At 43.6% G+C, this 17,664-nt stretch overlaps 1 protein-coding gene across 3 annotated transcripts; it reads right to left on the bottom strand.

The window, feature by feature from the left end:
* Window positions 1–3,345: 3,345 nt before the first annotated feature.
* On the bottom strand, window positions 3,346–17,089 carry LOC123093710 (sugar transporter ERD6-like 4). 3 transcript variants are annotated; one of them, XM_044515728.1, is made up of 18 exons: window positions 16,893–16,991; window positions 10,468–10,680; window positions 10,249–10,338; window positions 6,348–6,407; window positions 6,200–6,265; window positions 5,976–6,041; window positions 5,802–5,877; window positions 5,436–5,500; window positions 5,265–5,357; window positions 5,101–5,181; window positions 4,933–5,017; window positions 4,784–4,830; window positions 4,647–4,709; window positions 4,381–4,440; window positions 4,136–4,201; window positions 3,983–4,042; window positions 3,752–3,866; window positions 3,346–3,660 (listed from the first exon to the last, which is right to left on the bottom strand). In XM_044515728.1, exons 1-18 carry the CDS (start codon window positions 16,974–16,976, stop codon window positions 3,548–3,550), a joined length of 1,503 nt encoding a protein of 500 aa, XP_044371663.1. In that variant the 5' UTR covers window positions 16,977–16,991; the 3' UTR covers window positions 3,346–3,547. The 3 variants fall into 3 exon arrangements, with proteins under 3 accessions (XP_044371663.1, XP_044371662.1, XP_044371661.1); XM_044515727.1 differs by lacking the exons at window positions 10,249–10,338; window positions 10,468–10,680 and adding an exon at window positions 16,542–16,631 and having other exon boundaries at window positions 16,728–17,089; XM_044515726.1 differs by lacking the exon at window positions 16,893–16,991 and having other exon boundaries at window positions 10,468–16,413.
* Window positions 17,090–17,664: the final 575 nt, after the last annotated feature.

Genomic DNA, 17,664 nt, shown 5'->3' with positions numbered 1-17,664 from the left:
TGCTACCTTGCTGTTTTTATAATTTCAGATTACAAAAATCTATATCTACCATTCATATTGCACTTGTATAACCATCTCTTTGACGAACTATTGCACCTATACAATTTACCATTGTATTGGGTGTGTTGGGACAAAAGAGACTCTTTGTTATTTGGTTGCAGGGTTGTTTGAGAGAGACCATCTTCATCCTACGCCTCCCGCGGATTGATAAACCTTAGGCCATCCACTTAAAGAAAATTTGCTAATGTCCTACAGAACTCTGTACTTGGAGGCCCAACAATGTCTACAAGAAGAAAGGTTGCATAGTAGACATCAGACCATGATGGAAGAGAGGAAGGCCGCGTTCGAGGAAAAGAGGGTGAAGATCACCGCCTATGTAGAGGACACCAAGATGTTGACCTTGAATGTCGACTCTTTGTATGCCGACGCAAGAATGATCGTGCAATTCGTCCTCTTCCAGATGTTGCAACGGCAAAAAGATGCATTGGCAGTGGCTGACTATTAGGACGCGGCAGAGGCAGACATGGAGGATGCTTATGTGGCGGCGACAACACCTCCTTGATCGGGGAGCAGCTAGATGGGATTGCTGGCCCGGCAGGGCAGAAATGCACTAACTGTCAGACTGATATTCTTTTGGATTCAGGCATGGAAAAACTAAGCATATTTGCCGCTTTTTAATTATGACCGGGCATGTGATTCTATGCGCTGTGTGGATCGGGTCGGAGTACATTTGAATTTGAATTCACTGACAGATATATACATGATACGGTTGGATGTCGCCCTTCAATATCCATATCTGCGGACTGGTCCCCTGTCCACAGACGGACGTGGGAAGAAATTTGCATTAATATGGAGTTTCATAAATTAATAATGGCCATGAATGGACTTATCTCTATCCTGTGAGAACCCAAATGGACTTCTCCTGGCAACCATCATTGACCATTCCCATAGTTTCTAGATTTTGATTACCCAGTTGAAAAAGCAACCATATGCATGTTTTCTCCATGATCTATGCCCAACTTATGTTTGGGCCGTCCATACACTGACCATGTTGTTTAGTGGGGAGTTCATTTTTCATCCTTATGTTGGACATAGAGATTCTATTCTCGAGCTCAAATGCACCCTCATGAACAGTAAAATCAACAAAAAAAATATTCAAAAAATGGATTATTTTTTTTACAACAAACATTGTTGAATGTTCTACATACGTGCAAATTTTCGTGAAGAGAAAACATTCCTAATGCTCTGGGTAACAACAAAAAGATGCTCCAAAAAGACGAGTTTTGAAAGCATTTTGGAGTACTGTATTGTTATTTTGGTCCAGCTAGACCTCCATGAATATGATTTCATTGGGAAATTTTGCACGCATGAACAAAGTTAATTGTCTTCCTATCTATTCTTGATTTCATTGTTCATAGCAGGAGCATTTGAGCTCGGGATTATAAGAATATTTTTGCCTTAGGCTCATCTACTTGCAAAGGAGAACCAGACTACATGACAGACACAAAGCCAACACCCAGTGGCAGCACCAGAAAGAAATCTGTAGGGTCATTTGTAAGTTGTGGCATCAATCTGAAGTTGCAAGGATTAATATAGAAATTTAGAAAACCAAAGGGGTGCAATAGAAAAGTTGTGGGGTTAGTTGACACCATATCCTACACATATTTTTAGCAACTACCAACACTAAAACACACAAAGGAAATAGAAACATGAGACCTCCGATACTCATATCAAAGTGAACTCCAACACACAGTAACAACCATCAACGTAAACCACCACCGATGATAGCATACGGACTATGAGAAAAGCGCTTCAACAACGACGCCTTCAAGAAAGGAATAACATGTGAGCGCTACCATGGCCAGATCCAACCATGAAGGCTGCATCATGATGTTTTCAGCCTGAAGAGGGAGTTCGAGCAAACTCTAGACAATGCCTTTGAGAAGGAAATGATGTGAAGCACTACGAACAACCAGAGCTAGGCACGCCTAGAGTTTAACTCCAGAGATCGAGACCCTGTGTTCAAAAGCAACACCAAACTTGAGTCGTCATGTACTGCGACCCCCACTTTCAAGGAAAAAGTGCATGAGCCAAACCAGAGCATCTTGCCTCAATAACCGCACATGCTCATAGTCCTAACGTGGACATCACGATGCAACCGGACATACCCCATATACACGAGTAGATCAAAGCACACCAAGCGGCATCAACAAGGTCACCAACGCCGCCAAGTGCCCACTGAGGGGGCCAATCGATGTCAAAGAAAATATGATTAAAACTCTCACATGGAGGTCTCCCCCATTGCCTTCATATACCGTGGAACTCAGCCAATAGTCACCATTTCGCCGTTGTCGATCTCCACTTGTATCTATTTTACCATCACCCCATACATTGTGGCTTGGTGCCTTGTTCTCTTGGCGAGCGACCTGCGGACCCTCAGTGATCGTCCATGTTAACATCATCGGCATCCATTGAAGCTTCAACGGTATATTTATTGCTGCGCATTGTGTAGGATCAATTGTAGGCTAAGGGCATCTTCAAGGCTATCCCCAAAACGGACACCCCCATTTTTTCCGCGGACACCCCTAATGCTCGCCCCCACTTTGTTTCCGGATTCAAACCATTTATACTTAGATTCAGATATATTATATCAAACTTAGTTAAAACTACTCTAAATGTACCAAGCTAGATGGATGCGGATCTCGAGCGCCGGAATAGAGGTAATATTATATAGCAGTGCTCTCTTGCTTCTACGGAGAAGGAAGGGATAGAGTGCACCGGGTGGTCTCACTTGCTTCTACGGAAAATGAAGGCATGAAGGCGAAAGTGCCTTTCTGCTCCCGAGCTCATTTGAGCTCGGTGAACAGTAAAATCGAAAAAAAATAAAATAAAATTCAAAAAATTCCAAAAAAATTCTCAGAGAAACATTGACAAAAGTTCTAAGTGCTTGCAAAAATTCATCATGAAATCACATTCCTGTAAGGCGTGGCAAAAAAAATAAATTCAGCCTCCAAAATGCTTTTGAAAGTAGCATTTTCAGAGTACCGATTTTGTTTTTTTTGCCACGCCTTCTAGAAATGTGATTTCATGACGAATTTTTGCAAGCACTTAAAACTTTTGTCAATGTTTCTACCAAAAAAATTTGGAAATTTTTGAATTTTTTTCGATTTTTGTTCGATTTTACTGTTCACCCGAGCTCATATGAGCTCGGGTGCAGAAACTCCACGTCCGCATAAAGGTCCTTATCTAAGGCATATGACATTTTCTTGTTAGTCAATGTTTTATTTCTTTTACATGGTATATCACAGTGGGAGCTGACCACCAGCTGCGCCAGCACGGAACCCAGAGAAGAAAACAGAGCATAATAATTACATGCCCCCTTTACAGAGTCATCTGAAACAATGGCTGTACAGGAATATACAGACGACAAAGTTTTTCTTTTCTTTTGTATAATTGGCCTTCTTCGAGCAATCGGACTAGTAAAAAGAAGACGATGCCCGGCTTGAAGAATAATTCCGACATATACCGCGAAAACTACCGACTGAGCTCACCGGAACGACCACTGTATCTCCTCGAGAGTTCTTCCCTTGGTCTCCGGCACCCAGAGGATGATGAACATGAGCGTGAAAGAGCTCACGAGCGTGTAGCACGCAAAGGTGCCTGTCGAGATCGTAAACAAACAGAAATGATCTCCGTCAGATCCGTGGGTCCATAATCCTACTCGAGGGAAGAGTGGAAGATCAGTGTGAACCTCCAGCACTCCAGCTGAGCAGCAAGTTTGCTGTCATTGTTATCCCAAAGGAGGTCAGCCAGTTGGCGAGCGTTGCGAAGCTTCCCGCCAGGCTCTTGATGCTAACCGGCAGGATCTACAAACACATAAAAAGTCCAGCAGTATGGTTATGTGAATGCACCAGTGACATGCCTAAACCACATTAATTATGAGCTATGGTTCTATACGCAGTGTGCAGATTCACTATATTACCTCAGACATTATGACCCATGGAATGGCACCCATACCGAAGGAGAAGGTGATCACATAAGCCTGAACAAGTGTCAGGTTAATATCGCAGGCACAGCTCGTGGATTTGCTATGTAAATTTTCAGACCAAACAATCTAGTTGGCGGATGGACATACCACAATAGCAAACAAGGAGACCATGCTTAATATGTAATACATGTCAGAATCTTGCGGAACGTTGTCCTGGAACACATAAATGATGATAATATAAGAAAAATATTCGGCAGAAGAGGCCTGGTGATAATATCACCAATCAAAAAGATAAAACCCCGATCCACTTAATAGACTATTATAAGGGTGTGGTGTATGTATTATGTATTTTATTTATACCGGTATCCTATAGTAAAGAAACCTGAACATACCTTGAGAAAAAATATGACGGCAATTGCAAGAAGGCTTAGGGTCATCCCAGCAGAAGAGATCTGGAAGTTGAAGTGAGAGCTAAATTATACTCCCTCCGTCCCAAAATTCTTGTCTTAGATTTGTCCAAATGCGGATGTATCAAGTCATGTTTTAGTATTAGGTACATCCGTATCTAGACAAATGTAAGACAAGAATTTTGGGATGGAGGGAGTAGTTACAGACAACTACAGTAACAAACTGGTTTCAAAGAGAGGAGGAAAGTTACAATAAGTAGGATCCGTCGGCCAGCTCTGTCTAGCAACCAGGTTGTAGCTCCAGTGGCAAGAAGCTGATTATAAATGCTGTCAGCATCTTAATGTGAACTACTAAGAGACAAGAAAAGATATATATCAAGTTACGCACCGCAATAGCTCCAAGTCCACATGCGGCCAAGTTGCTGTTTGTAAGACCTGAAGAGCTTTTCATGTTAAATATAGAAGCTAAAATTGACTATAATATAACACCATAATATTGCACTGAAGGAAATTTAATGACCAAATTGTACAGCTTGCCTGCAGCTTTGAAGATGCTGCCTGCATAAAACAGTATGGCGTTGATCCCACTTAGCTGTTGTAGTACAAGCAGGCCAATTCCTAGCTGCCAAGTGGCACCACAATCACGATTACAAAATGCAATTGCGAATTTTGGTATGAAATAAAACAGCGAGTCAAGGAAATTACTATCAAGGGCATGCGGAATTTCTTTTGGTTTAACTCTTGGAAACGAATTGCCGTCATTTTGTTTGCTGATGCTACCGCTGTCTGCATAATGTTAAAGCAAACATTGGTGATCACATAGAAAGATTTGTAGTTAGTTAGTCTAGAAAAAAAAGGCAGGTGCTTGCCTTTATATCATTCACTTCTGAGGTGATGTCGGTCTCAGATCCTCTCAAAACTTGTAAAGAGGCTTCGAAATCATCCATCTTGTTCATCTTTGCCTGGAGATTGATGCACATGAGTGGTTAATAAAAAATTCAGAATGATGCAGCACTTTGTATACATTTGCGTATACAGACCAGCCATCTTGGAGATTCTGGAATGAAGAGTAGGCCAGGTATCAATATTGTGCATGGCAAGGTTCCTAGAAGAAAGACAGCCCAGAGATTTGAATCAGAAATAGTCAGAGGTTCAGAAACCAGAAGCATACACATTCGTTTAAGCCCATAAAGTACTAGCGAAATCAGCATAGATTACTGACACAGTAACTTTTCCTTCAAAAGCTTAAACGGAAATGTTTGCCTAGATATCTACGAATTCTAGTCATATTTGTCAACATGGCATTTACTGTTACCGATATTTTTAGCCTCAATATTAGAGGTTAAGTGAAAACTGAGAGTGAAAACAACAAAGTTCAGTAACACGTCGGCACTTAGCCATGTTACCTATCAGCGCAAGCATCCTCCAAGGAACAAGCATGCCGAGCACATAGGCCAACACCATCCCAAGTGTTACAGACAACTGCAGAATGAACAAAAGAACAATGAGTCCACTCCAGCATAGACAAGCTAATAGGTCTTTGTGAGAATAAGACAAGATCCTTGGGAGGATAGGCCTACCGGGTTCACACAGCCTAGAGCGCCCCTCTTGTTACGAGGAGAAATCTCTGCTATGTATACAGGCACCTGTATAAATCACAGATCAAGACTAAGCATGTTAACTAGCCCACAATGGGATGAGCAACTTTGCTCCCACAATAGTGACATCCTGTATAAGCAGATAGATTGCGTGCATAGATCTTGTATGCAAAGAATAAGCAGGCACAGAGTGCTGTTAAACGAACCGTGTAGGATATGATACCAACACCAAATCCTTCAAGCAATCGCCCCGTATACAGAAACGTAGTGTCCTGTAAAACAAACACCAACAAGTGTCAAGTTCAGAAGCAGCAAACGGTGAAACTAAGGTCAGGAAAAAAGGCATTGTCGTACTTTTGCCAAGGAGATGGCGAGCCAGCCGAGGATGTTAGGAACAGCAGCGATCATCAACGCCTGAAAAATCAATTCACAAGCTTTGTTAGAGCTCAAGAGAAGATCATTAGTTCGGTCAGCTACTGAAACATTGCGAAGATACGACCAACATACTGAAGTTTAACACGGCAATAAGAGAATTTAGCAATAAACCAGCGCGACTGGGATCGACTTTGCAGAAAAGAACTTTAATTTTTCGGGCGAAAAACCACCGGTCTACCATAATCCTTTTTGCAAGAAGCACTGATTGCTCACTGAACGGTCTGTGGTGTGTGATGTTCTTTCTGACGCAAGGGGCGACGACGGCCAAGGCCAGATAGCCGTTAGGCATTCTCACGAACAGCTCGCGTGCGCGCCAGCGCCTGGGAGGGACACCGGGTGACACCCGGACGAGGGCATCCTGCTGAGCGGAAATCACGCCCCCTCGTCACCGCAGCGAGCTCCGGCACACGAGCGGTGGAGCGGCTGTGGCTGGCTGCTGTCAGGAGGAGCAATCCTGCGGTTCCTGCCCCGCACTGCATCGCCAGCGGCGACCACGTCGTCCTTGTCCTGGGATTCTGTCAGTGAAGGGTGGATCCGAACCCCAGTCATTTTGAAAGGGGCAAATTATCAAATGATTCAATTTCTGGTTGGGGGGTATTTTGAGGAAAAAAACTGCACATTTAGGGTGGATTTTGCATAAAACCACCGGTTACATTTTTCTGCCAAAAAGAGATTGCCATGCCCAACTATAGTTTTTTCCCGTAGAAGCATCAATGTCTCGCTAACTGCTCTATGACGCCGTTTCTGAAGCACAAAGTCTGCAAATTGATATTTTTTTTGAAAAAAAGATGATAGTCAATTAAGGTTTTGTACAAAGGCGACCCCAATTGTAATGGTTTTCTGCGAAATACTCCACCAACAATGAAAGACCTTCGTCTATTTATTCCAATCCTTGACTGCAGTATGATACATATACCGTTAGATGCACGGTTTGAAGTCAAAGGTGTGCTTGCGGAATTTTGGCATAGGGGAAGTTTAGTCCAGCCTTGCGATGTGCGGCTATTGCTAACTGCCAGCAAATCCTTTTTGAGGTCATCGTTTTGCTTTACCCACATATAAATTGTCACGCATACTAATGATTGCATAAACACGCATGCCCTCATATGATTATTACGTAGCACACACGAAGAAGTCTCCGGGGCAGTTACTAAAACTTAGGCAAGTAAAATCGTGCTGCTAGAGAGTTGTTACAGCAAAAGTGTCTCCACATCTTTTTACTATCTTTTTACTGAGAGACTCGCCTCATTCACATCCATGAACCAACATCGCTCTCACTGTGCTCATCTCCCTCAAGGAAGACGAGGACACAACAGTAGACTCTGGATGTTAGCTGACGATCGGCAGTCTACATGGGTAGCCAAGTCATAGAAAGTGCTCGGCACTACTACTCCATCTTCTTACTCAGCTTCGTCTTCATCCACTGCTTCCTCAACCACACCATCATAAGAAATTCCAACTTGCGACTGATTATTTTGTATGCGATATGGTTGTTGTCTAGTTTTTTTTAAACTAGGCTTATCTAGTTGTAGATGGCATGCTAGTTTTGTTTTTTATGTATGCTATATTAATTGTGGTAGACCCATCTATGTCACCCTTATCATTGAGTAGATTCTTAATTTTATTTAGTACTCCGTAGTACTCCCTTTGTCCCAAAATATAAGAACGTTTTTAACACTATACTAGTGACAAAAATATTCTTATATTATGAGACGGAGGGAGTAGCTTACACATGATTTTCAGCATACATAAGTGTTAACCTCATGAACCTAATTACAGGTGAAACTCATGTAGCGGATCGTGGAAGCAAATGACCACCTTGTGGAGCCCATAATCTCGCTTTAGCCAAAGGAAAAGTGGCCAACTTTTGATGTGCAAAATTCCTCCCACTTGCACGATTAGACTTACCAAGTTGGGTTGCGGGTAGGCTCTTATGGATAGGGATAGCATCGAGAACAAAGGACTTCAATAGAAATCTAACGAAAGGCTATGACCAGGTACGTTGTATCCCGATCGAACACATGGCAATTAATCGCTGCAGCATGATAATTTTCTGGTCAGTTTTTCACGCTGCATGGCAATTTTTACTGTAAGAACATGGAAGTCGTACACACAAGTATGTGAATATTATCTGTTTTCGCATGGCAAATCTGGTCGTCTAAAAATCCAATGTCAGATTTTTAGCATTTCTGAGAACAAAAGCCCTTTCTCCATTTTCTAGTTTTTTTTTCTCTGCAACTTGGTACTATCACCTGCTTATGTCTCCACCAATCATTTCATGAGAAATGCTTGGCCAAGAATTAAATCTGAACATTATGGCCCGCACCTTAATTATATAACCAACCAGTTGCTTGTACTATGTTCATTAAAAATGCTAAAAGCTGTACTAGATATAACCAACTATGGTTGTTTGTACGTATGTATTTTCATTTTTTAAATGCATTATTTCCTTCCCTCACCGCGTCGCCGTCGGCAACAGTGCAACTCCGGCAGCGGTGGCCGCTGGCCGGCCAAGTCGCCCATGCATGTCGATCTCGGCCCGTCCTACTCCACCGTACACTGCGGATCCTCAGTGATTGACATCCTCCTCAGGCAATAATTCAACTAATTTTTTTTAGGAGGAATAATCATTGGCGCTGCAGCAACCTACTACTCCCTTCGTTCCTAAATATTTGCCTTTCTACAGATTTTAACAAGTGACTACATGCGGAGCAAAATGAGTGAATCTACACCCTAAAATATGTCTATGTACATCCGTATATGATATTCATTTAAAATCTCTAAAAAGACAAATATTTAGGAACGGAAAGAATAGTATCTACCAGCTAGTGCAGCACAGTAGGGTGTGGGATTAATTGGGAGCCCAGTGGTAGTAACATGCTGCAGCAGTACGTGTGGGGCGCGCGTACGCATGCATGCCACACTCGTGTTTGGTGTGGGGCGCGCGTACGCATGCATGCCACACTCGTGTTTCCGGTGCAGCTCGTGAGACCGTCTTGGACACGGAACTAGGCGACGGTGATGCCCACAAGACATAATTTATTTGGGTTGTTGATTGATATAAGAATCTCCGCCGTTAGCATGATAGATCTCATCCATTTTGTTATTTCTGCTGCTGCTCTAAATGGTAAAAAATACGTACTCCTAGATGGATTGCCCGCAAGAGTGTATTGCTATTTGTTACTACTAGTACTAGTACATGGGATGGGAGTATCTATCAACTAAAGGGAATGACATTGACCCTTCTTTAATTTTGAGGGGACAAGTCGCAAACCGGTCAATCTCGCAATGGATACTGCCTGCGACCAACAATACTATGGCTGCGTAGAAAACAGGCCAAGGAAAAATATCTATGGAGCATGCTCTAAATACCAAGGTTGAACACGCCTCTTTTCGGAGCGTCCTTCGAAACAAATGGGTGCGAGCGTCCTTCCGCCATTTTTTCATGATAATACGTGTTGAGAGGGCGTTGTTATTTGCTCCCCTCGAAACTTCATATTAGTAGTTAGTACTCCTTCCGTCTGAAAAAATTTGTTTCTTAAATGGATATATCTAATAGTAAAAGATGAAAAAACTTGTCCCAAACTTGTCCTTAAAATGGATGTATCTAGCACAAAGTTAGTGCTAGATACATTCATTTGAAGGACAACTTTGGGATAAGTTTTTTCAGACGAAAGGAGTATTATGAAGACCGAGGCATATACGGCGACTCTGCTAGGTTTGTTCTTAACTTGTTTGAGACAAACAGGACGATCTCGCATTGAAAATTTGAAATACTACGTGCGTAGAAAAAGACGGACACGGTAAGTAAAAAGAATCTGACCCCTTTGTGGCCGACGTGCTCCACCATCTGGCCGCTGGCGATGGCGCCCACCATGGCGCCGATGTTGGAGAGCGAGCCGAACACCGAGAACTGCAGCTAGCGCAGCGTCAGCCACTGGGTCCTGGGCCAGGGCCAAGCCCGGCCGCCGGCGACAACAACAACAGATGGCACTAGAGTAAACAAAGACGGCCGGGCGATGGAATTAAGGATGATGATGACCTCGGAGATGGAGAGGCCGAGGTCGCGGGTGATGGCGTCCTGCGTCGGGGAGGAGAAGCCGCCGGTGAAGCCGAACTGGATTGGGCCGAGCGCGACGATGAGCGTGCAGAGCAAGGCGGAGACGTGGGACTCGCAGATGATGGCCATGGAGGAGCTCCCCGCCGTGAGGCTCGACCCCATCTTGTACCAGCTCCCCGTGTTCACCAGCAGCGGCTTCCGCATGTCCATGTCGTCGTGGTCGCTCCCGCCGTCTCCGCCCTTGCCGTTCATGGCGGCCCTGGCTGATGGAAGATAGAGAGGGGGAGGGAGGGGGAAGAAGAGGATGTCGACTTTGAAATGGGGAGAGGTGGTCGGGGTGGGATGGGCTCTTCCGTCTCTAGCTAGGTAGCTTGTTTGCAGACGTATACAGGTACAACGTATGGTTGCTTGGCTTCCTTCCACACAATACATGTGCGCTGCGGGGCTCAAAAGTCAAAGCCTACCTAGGGTAAGGTCTTGTCTTTCGGTTGGGCATGTTATCCTCGTGCTATTCTGCACCGCAGGCATTATTCCACTAACCAAGTAACCATTTCTCTTACAATCTGGTCGCCCCCTCCCTCCTGATGGGACAATTAGTTGAGTACAAGAACCCGTTCTGATCACATCGTCCTAGTCCTTCCTTCTACTACTTCCAAGCACCGGATTTGCTTTCTTACAATCTCATACCCAATGCTTCACTGGTAAGTAGTTAGGGTGCACTTGTTAGTACAATCATTATTTTTTTGCTTCTACGGAGAAGATGGGCTAGAGTGTACGCGATGGTCTCTGTTATTTTTGACAGGTAAGCCATGATCTTGCTTGCTTCCAAGGAGAAGGGATGTGCTGGAGTCTAAGTGATGGTCCTTATTTTTGGCATCTGATATATTTTTCTTGTTAGTCGGTGTGATCTTACTTACAGGTCTCGCCGGTAGCCTTATTTTAGACATGGACTGGTCTCTCTCTTATCTTGCGATAACCCACATGCACTCCTCCCGGCAACCATTGACCATTCCTATTGTTTTCAGGTTTCGATTGGCCAACTGGGAAAGCAATCACATGCATGTTTGTTGCTCTTCCATGATCTATGCGCAACATATGTTAGGCTGACAATGTTGTGACGATTGCACAGAATGGAAATTAAAGTTTTCTCTCGTGACTGTACATGCTCCCCGGAGCATATTGAGACACTTCCTGACCATGTGCCCTTCATTCCGGATTCTAACTCTACTAGCTCCCCTGCTACTCCCCGGCCATTCAAATTTGAATTAGGATGGTTACAACGGGATGACTTTGTAAACTTAATTAAGAATGTATGGGAAGGCCCGCCGTTGTCGGACGCCTATTCTAACTTCGTTGTCGGACGCCTATTCATCGAATTTTTAAACCGTGGCTACTAGGCAATTCCTATTTGGATGGGCGAAACATACCAGTGGTATGTAAAAAAAAGCAGCACCTTACCAATATTCTTGATGGCATCGATAACATCACCGAGACATGCACTTTGTCTCATCAGGAGATTGATATAAAAAATCAATCCAATGAGCAGATTGCACGTCTATTGTGAAAAGAGCAAATCAAGTGGTACCAAAGATCCAAAGCCCAATTCCTTTTTGAGTGTGATAACAATACACCATGTTTCCATATGGTCACCAATGGGCGACATGGGAAGAAGCGTATTTTTAACCTGGATGCCAGACAGATCGTGGGTCAGGCAGAGTTGGAGTTGAAACGATATATCACCGGATATTATAAGTCTCTGTTTGGGGCTTCAGATGGAGGGAACTTCACACTCGGCGAGACCCAAACAGATGATATCTCATAAGTTACGACGGATGAGAATGATATCCCCATGTACATATGCGAAAGCATATGCAAATGATATCCTAGCCTCAAAAGCTAAAAGTCAATGAGATGCCTGTTTTTATGGAACATTGACCTTGATGAGGCTAGGAATCTGAAACTCTTGCTTTCAGATTTGAGCAAATGTCAGGTCTCTAGATTAACTTCCATTAAACCGAGTCGTTATGTTTCAGAGAAGCTAAAGAGGCGGATGCACAACACACTGACCTAATTGGTTGCACACAAAGCCAATTCCTGATTAAACATTTAGGAATTCAATCCATTATCGATGTCTCACTAATACGGTGTGAGAACATGTCCTAGAGTGCTTAGAGAAACATTTGAGGCGTTGGAAAGGCAAGCTCCATTGAAGGACGTCCGATTTTGATCAACTCTATTAATTAGTTGTGGGCAGTAAATTATGTTTTCGCTTAGGTATGTGTGCCTAATATCGTTTGTTTATGGAGTCATCAAATTCTGCTCCCTCCTATTAATTATCTTGTTAATCATATTTTTGTCTACTTGGCAGATTTGATTGCATTTATACAAGGTGGGAGTAGATTCCGAATTTTATTAATGGTAGTATACGCATGATTTTTTACATACACAAGTTTCGACCTCATGAACATCAAAGGGTTAGACTCCAATGCAACAGATCGTGCAAGCAAAGCACCACCTTCTGGAGTCCATATATAGTTTCACTTTAGCAAAAGAAAAATGTCCAGCTTTTGATGTGCAAAATCCCACCCACTTTATTCAACCACACCTTATTCAGCTTGAGCTAGATGGGTGATCCGCGCACTTGCGCTGCTAGCTTTACTACACAATATCTATCCTATAGTTTTTTTTTTCGCTCTTCAACTTACTATCTCTTGGTACTATTTAATTTGTTTCCACCAATATATTCATGAAAAATGTTTCACCAAGAATTAAATAAATCTAAACATTATGCCTCGCATCCGAACTTTGCGTTGTCATCCTTGACCTCCCTCATGAATCATGATTGACGTTATTTAATGTCACATGGCATCACGACGCGATAGGCTTCAGTACGTACATGCTAGTTATAGATAATTAGCTATTTATTTATATGTACGATTTAAAATGATTAACTAACTACTTATTCGTACGTTCATGTTTTAAAAATGTCAAAACTCTCTCTTTCTATCATTATTTCCTCCACTCACCGGCACCGCGTCGCCTTCGGCAACAGTGCAACTCCAGTAGCGAGCGGCGGTGCGTTCGCCCAGGTCGATTCACGGCCGGTCTCTATTCTATCGCACAAATGTGGTTTTGACGTCTCCTCCTCTTGGCGAGCGACCTGTGGAGTGCGGACCTGACGTGATGGCAGCACCCTCAGCAATAATTCATTCAAGCTGCTGCAGCAGAGCAGCCCATAATATATTCAAGCTAGCTGCTGCAACAGTACGTGTGCTGTGGTGTGGGGTGTGCGATGCCACACTTCTGTTTCAGTCGACGGTGAAACCATCTTGGCTTTGGACATTGGTGCAGTCGACGGTGACGCCGAGAAGAAGAAAGTCCCGACATATAGTATATGGTAGTACCGTCTTGGACCGACCGACCGCGTCTATGCCCGGCCTTATCTAACATAACAATATATTGCATGATCTAACGTATATCACATGAGGTATGTGGTGACAGCTGGCTGTCTAATTTATCTGTGTTGGTAAGAACCTCCGCCATTGAGATGTTAACATGATTAAGTGTAGATTGAGCAATCTCATCCACCTTTTCTGTTGCTTTAAGTGGTAAAGGTTGATAGGTTGCTCAAAAGACTGCACTGTTGTTTGTTACTCTTTCCGTCCCATAATATAGAACATTTTTTGACACTAGTGTAATGTCAAAAAACGTCTTACATTATGTGACAGAGAAAGTACATGGAATGAAAGTATCGATCAACAAAAAGGATTGACATCGACCCTTCTTAATTGTGGGGAGACAAGTGGCAAACCGGTCGGTCTCGCAATGAAATACCGCTTACAACTAACAGTAGCTGCTTACAACAAGACAAGCAGGCCAAGGAAAAATATCCATGGAGGGTCCTCTAGACATAAAGGTTGAACCCCTTTCCTTTTGGAGTGTTCTTCAAAACATATGGGTGCCAGAAGGTGATAATGACTCTACTAAGTGCATACACAAGTGTCGACCACAGAATTTTATTAGTGGTAACATACGCATGATTTTCAACATACACAAGTGTCGACCTCATGAACCTCAAAAGGCCAAACTCCAACGTAGCAGATGGTGCAAGCAAAGCACCACCTTCTGGAGCCCATAATTTCACTTTAGCGAAAGAGAAATGTCCGGATTTTGATGTGCGAAATTGCACCCATACATGTAATTCCACCCACTTTATTCCTTTTTTTTGAGAGTACCACCCACTTTATTCAACCACAGCTTATTCAACTTGCGCAACATGGGTGATCCGCGCACTTGCGCTGCTAGCTTTATACGCGATGTCTATTTTATAGCTTTTTCCCTCTTCAACTAGCTAGCTGTCTCTCAGACTCTCAGTATTGTTTATGTTTGTACCAATATATTCACGAAAAACTTCTCGCAAAAATAAATAACAAATCCACACTTTGTGCTCTTTTTTTTGGCGGATGCTTTGTTTTCTATTCCTTGACCTGCCTCACGATTGACATTATTGAGTACTCCTTCCATTTCACAATGTAGTGCGTCCGCGCTTTCCGAGATTTAAATTTAACCATAAATTTAAACAACAAGACCAACTACGGCGGAAACAAAAACTATACCACTGAATTCACTCTTTCAGTACGAATTCAATGGCATAATTTTTGCTCCCGCTGCAGTCGGTCTCGTTGGTTAAATTTAAATCTCGGAAAGCGCATGCGCACTACATTGTGGAATTGAGGGAGTATCATATCACATCATGACGCTATAGGCTTCCGTATGTACATGCTAGTCATAGATATAACCAGATAGTTGTTTATGTCCATATAAAAATGATTAGCCAACTAGTTATTCGTATGTTCATTTATAGAAGTGCTAAAACTCTCTCTTTCTTCCTTCTCTCTCTCATTATTTCATTCACTCAAAGGCGTCGGCTTCGGCAACAGTGCAGCTCCGTCAGCGCGTGGTGGCCCGTTCGGCCACGTCGATTTCGGGCCGTCCCTATTCTATCGTGGCCTACAATGTGGTTTTGACGTCTCGTTCTCTTGGCGAGCGACCTGCCGCCCCCCGGTGACGGCAACATCCTCAGCAATAATTCATTTTTTCTTTGCAGGAAGTCAGCAATAGTCGGTGAAGCAGCCCATATCCACCTACCACTTACTATATTCCGGCTGTAGGATTGATTTTACACTTACTATATACTACTCCCTTCATCCTATAATATAAAATCGTTTTTGACACTACACTATTGTAAAAGTCGTTCTTATATTATAAGACAGAGGGAGTATTATTGTATGCTAGCTAGCAACATGCTGTAGCCAACCCTTTTGTTTCTTGTGCTTGCTCAACAAAAATACACAGCAGAGTTCTGCCGTTTTCCTCAAAAATAAAATACCGCCTTAGACCAACCAATCGGCCGCGTCCATGCTCTTGTCAAACATACTCCCTACGTCCTGAAATACTTGTCAAAGAAATTGCTGTATCTAGATGTATTTTAGTTCTAGATATACTCAATTTTATCTATTTCAGTGACAAGTAATTTAGGACGGAGGGAGTATATTACATGAGGGATGTGGGTGGCAGCTGGCTGTCTAATTTATCTTTGTTGATATATAAGAACCTCCATCACTGAGATGTTACAATGATTAATTAAGTTTGTCTAGATTGAGAAATCTTATCCATTTTTTTGTTGCTTTAAATGGTTAAAATAGACCGATTGCTCAAAAGATTGCACTGTTGAATGGAAGCACCCATCAACAGACAGGATTGACACCGACCCTTCTTAAATGTGATGTGAGGGGACAAGTGGCAAACCGGTCGATCTCGCAATGAAATACAGCTTACAAGTTACAACTAACGAAAGATGCCTAGAAAAAGACAAGCAGGTCAAGGAAAAATAATATCTACGGCGACTCTAGAGGCAAACACGGTGCAAACGGGTGGATCTCACAATGAAATACTACGTACGTGCGGCAAACATTAACTGCGTAGAAAAAGAACGGACAGGCTAGGTAAAAAAGAACTCTTTGTATGTTTAGTATTATTGGGTAAGAAAATCTGACCCCTTTGTGGCCGACGTGCTCCACCATCTGGCCGCTGGCGATGGCGCCCATCATGGCGCCGATGTTGGAGAGCGAGCCGAACACCGAGAACTGCAAGTAGCCCAGCGTCGTCGGTTAGTCACTAGCTAGGATTCCAGGCCAGGCCAGCGAAGTCAAACAAAGACGGGCAATGGAATTGAGAATGACCTCGGAGATGGAGAGGCTGAGGTCGCGGGTGATGGCGTCCCGCGTCGGCGAGGAGAAGCCGCCGGTGAAGCCGAACTGGATGGGGCCGAGCGCCACGATGAGCGTGCAGAGCAAGGCGGAGACGTGGGACTTGCGTATGGCGTACCACCAGCTCCCCGTGTTCACCAGCAGCGGCTTCCGCATGTCGTCGTCGTGGTCGCTCCCGCCGCTCTCGTGCCCTCCTCCACCGTCTCCGCCCTTGCCGTTCATGGTGGCCCTCGCCAATGGACGAGAGAGAAGAAGAAGAGGAGGAGGAGGAGGAGGAGGTCGACCTTGAAGTTTGAAGTGGGGAGGGGTGGGTGGGATGGGGTGGGCTCGTCAGCTCGTCTCTGGTTTGCAGACGTACAACGTATATGTGCTTGGCTTTCCTTCCACAAGGCGCAACGGAGAGAGTATATATGCGCTGGGCTGGAAAGTCAAACGCCTACCTCTCTAAAACAAGAAAGTTCTTCTCTTTCGGTTGTGCATTATTCCCTGGTGATGTATGCTTCTTTTTTTTGGAGGATTTGATGCTAGTGCTTGTGCCCAACTAAAAGAAGTTGTTCTGATCACCATCGTCCTTCCAAGTACCGGATTTGCTTTCCTACAATCCTTCACTGGTACGTAGTTAGTGCAGCTTTAGGAATGAGTACACTTGGCAGTACGGTTACTACATATGCTATCCTACTATGACGTTCTCTTTGCTTCTACAGAGAAGAAGGGCTAGAGTGTACGCGATGGCCTCATTATTCTTTGACAGGTACGTACGCGATGATCTTACTCGCTTCTAAGGAGAAGCAAGGGCTTTAGTCCATTTGATGGTGCTTATTTTATTTAGGCATATGGCATTTTCTTGTTAGTCGGTGCGATCTTACTTGCGGGTTTCCTCAGCCGCATAAAATATTTCAGGCATATGGTG

This window comes from Triticum aestivum, chromosome 4B (genome assembly GCF_018294505.1).
Source record: "Triticum aestivum cultivar Chinese Spring chromosome 4B, IWGSC CS RefSeq v2.1, whole genome shotgun sequence".
NCBI lineage: Eukaryota > Viridiplantae > Streptophyta > Magnoliopsida > Poales > Poaceae > Triticum > Triticum aestivum.
This window is presented reverse-complemented; position numbering and strand designations above follow the sequence as displayed.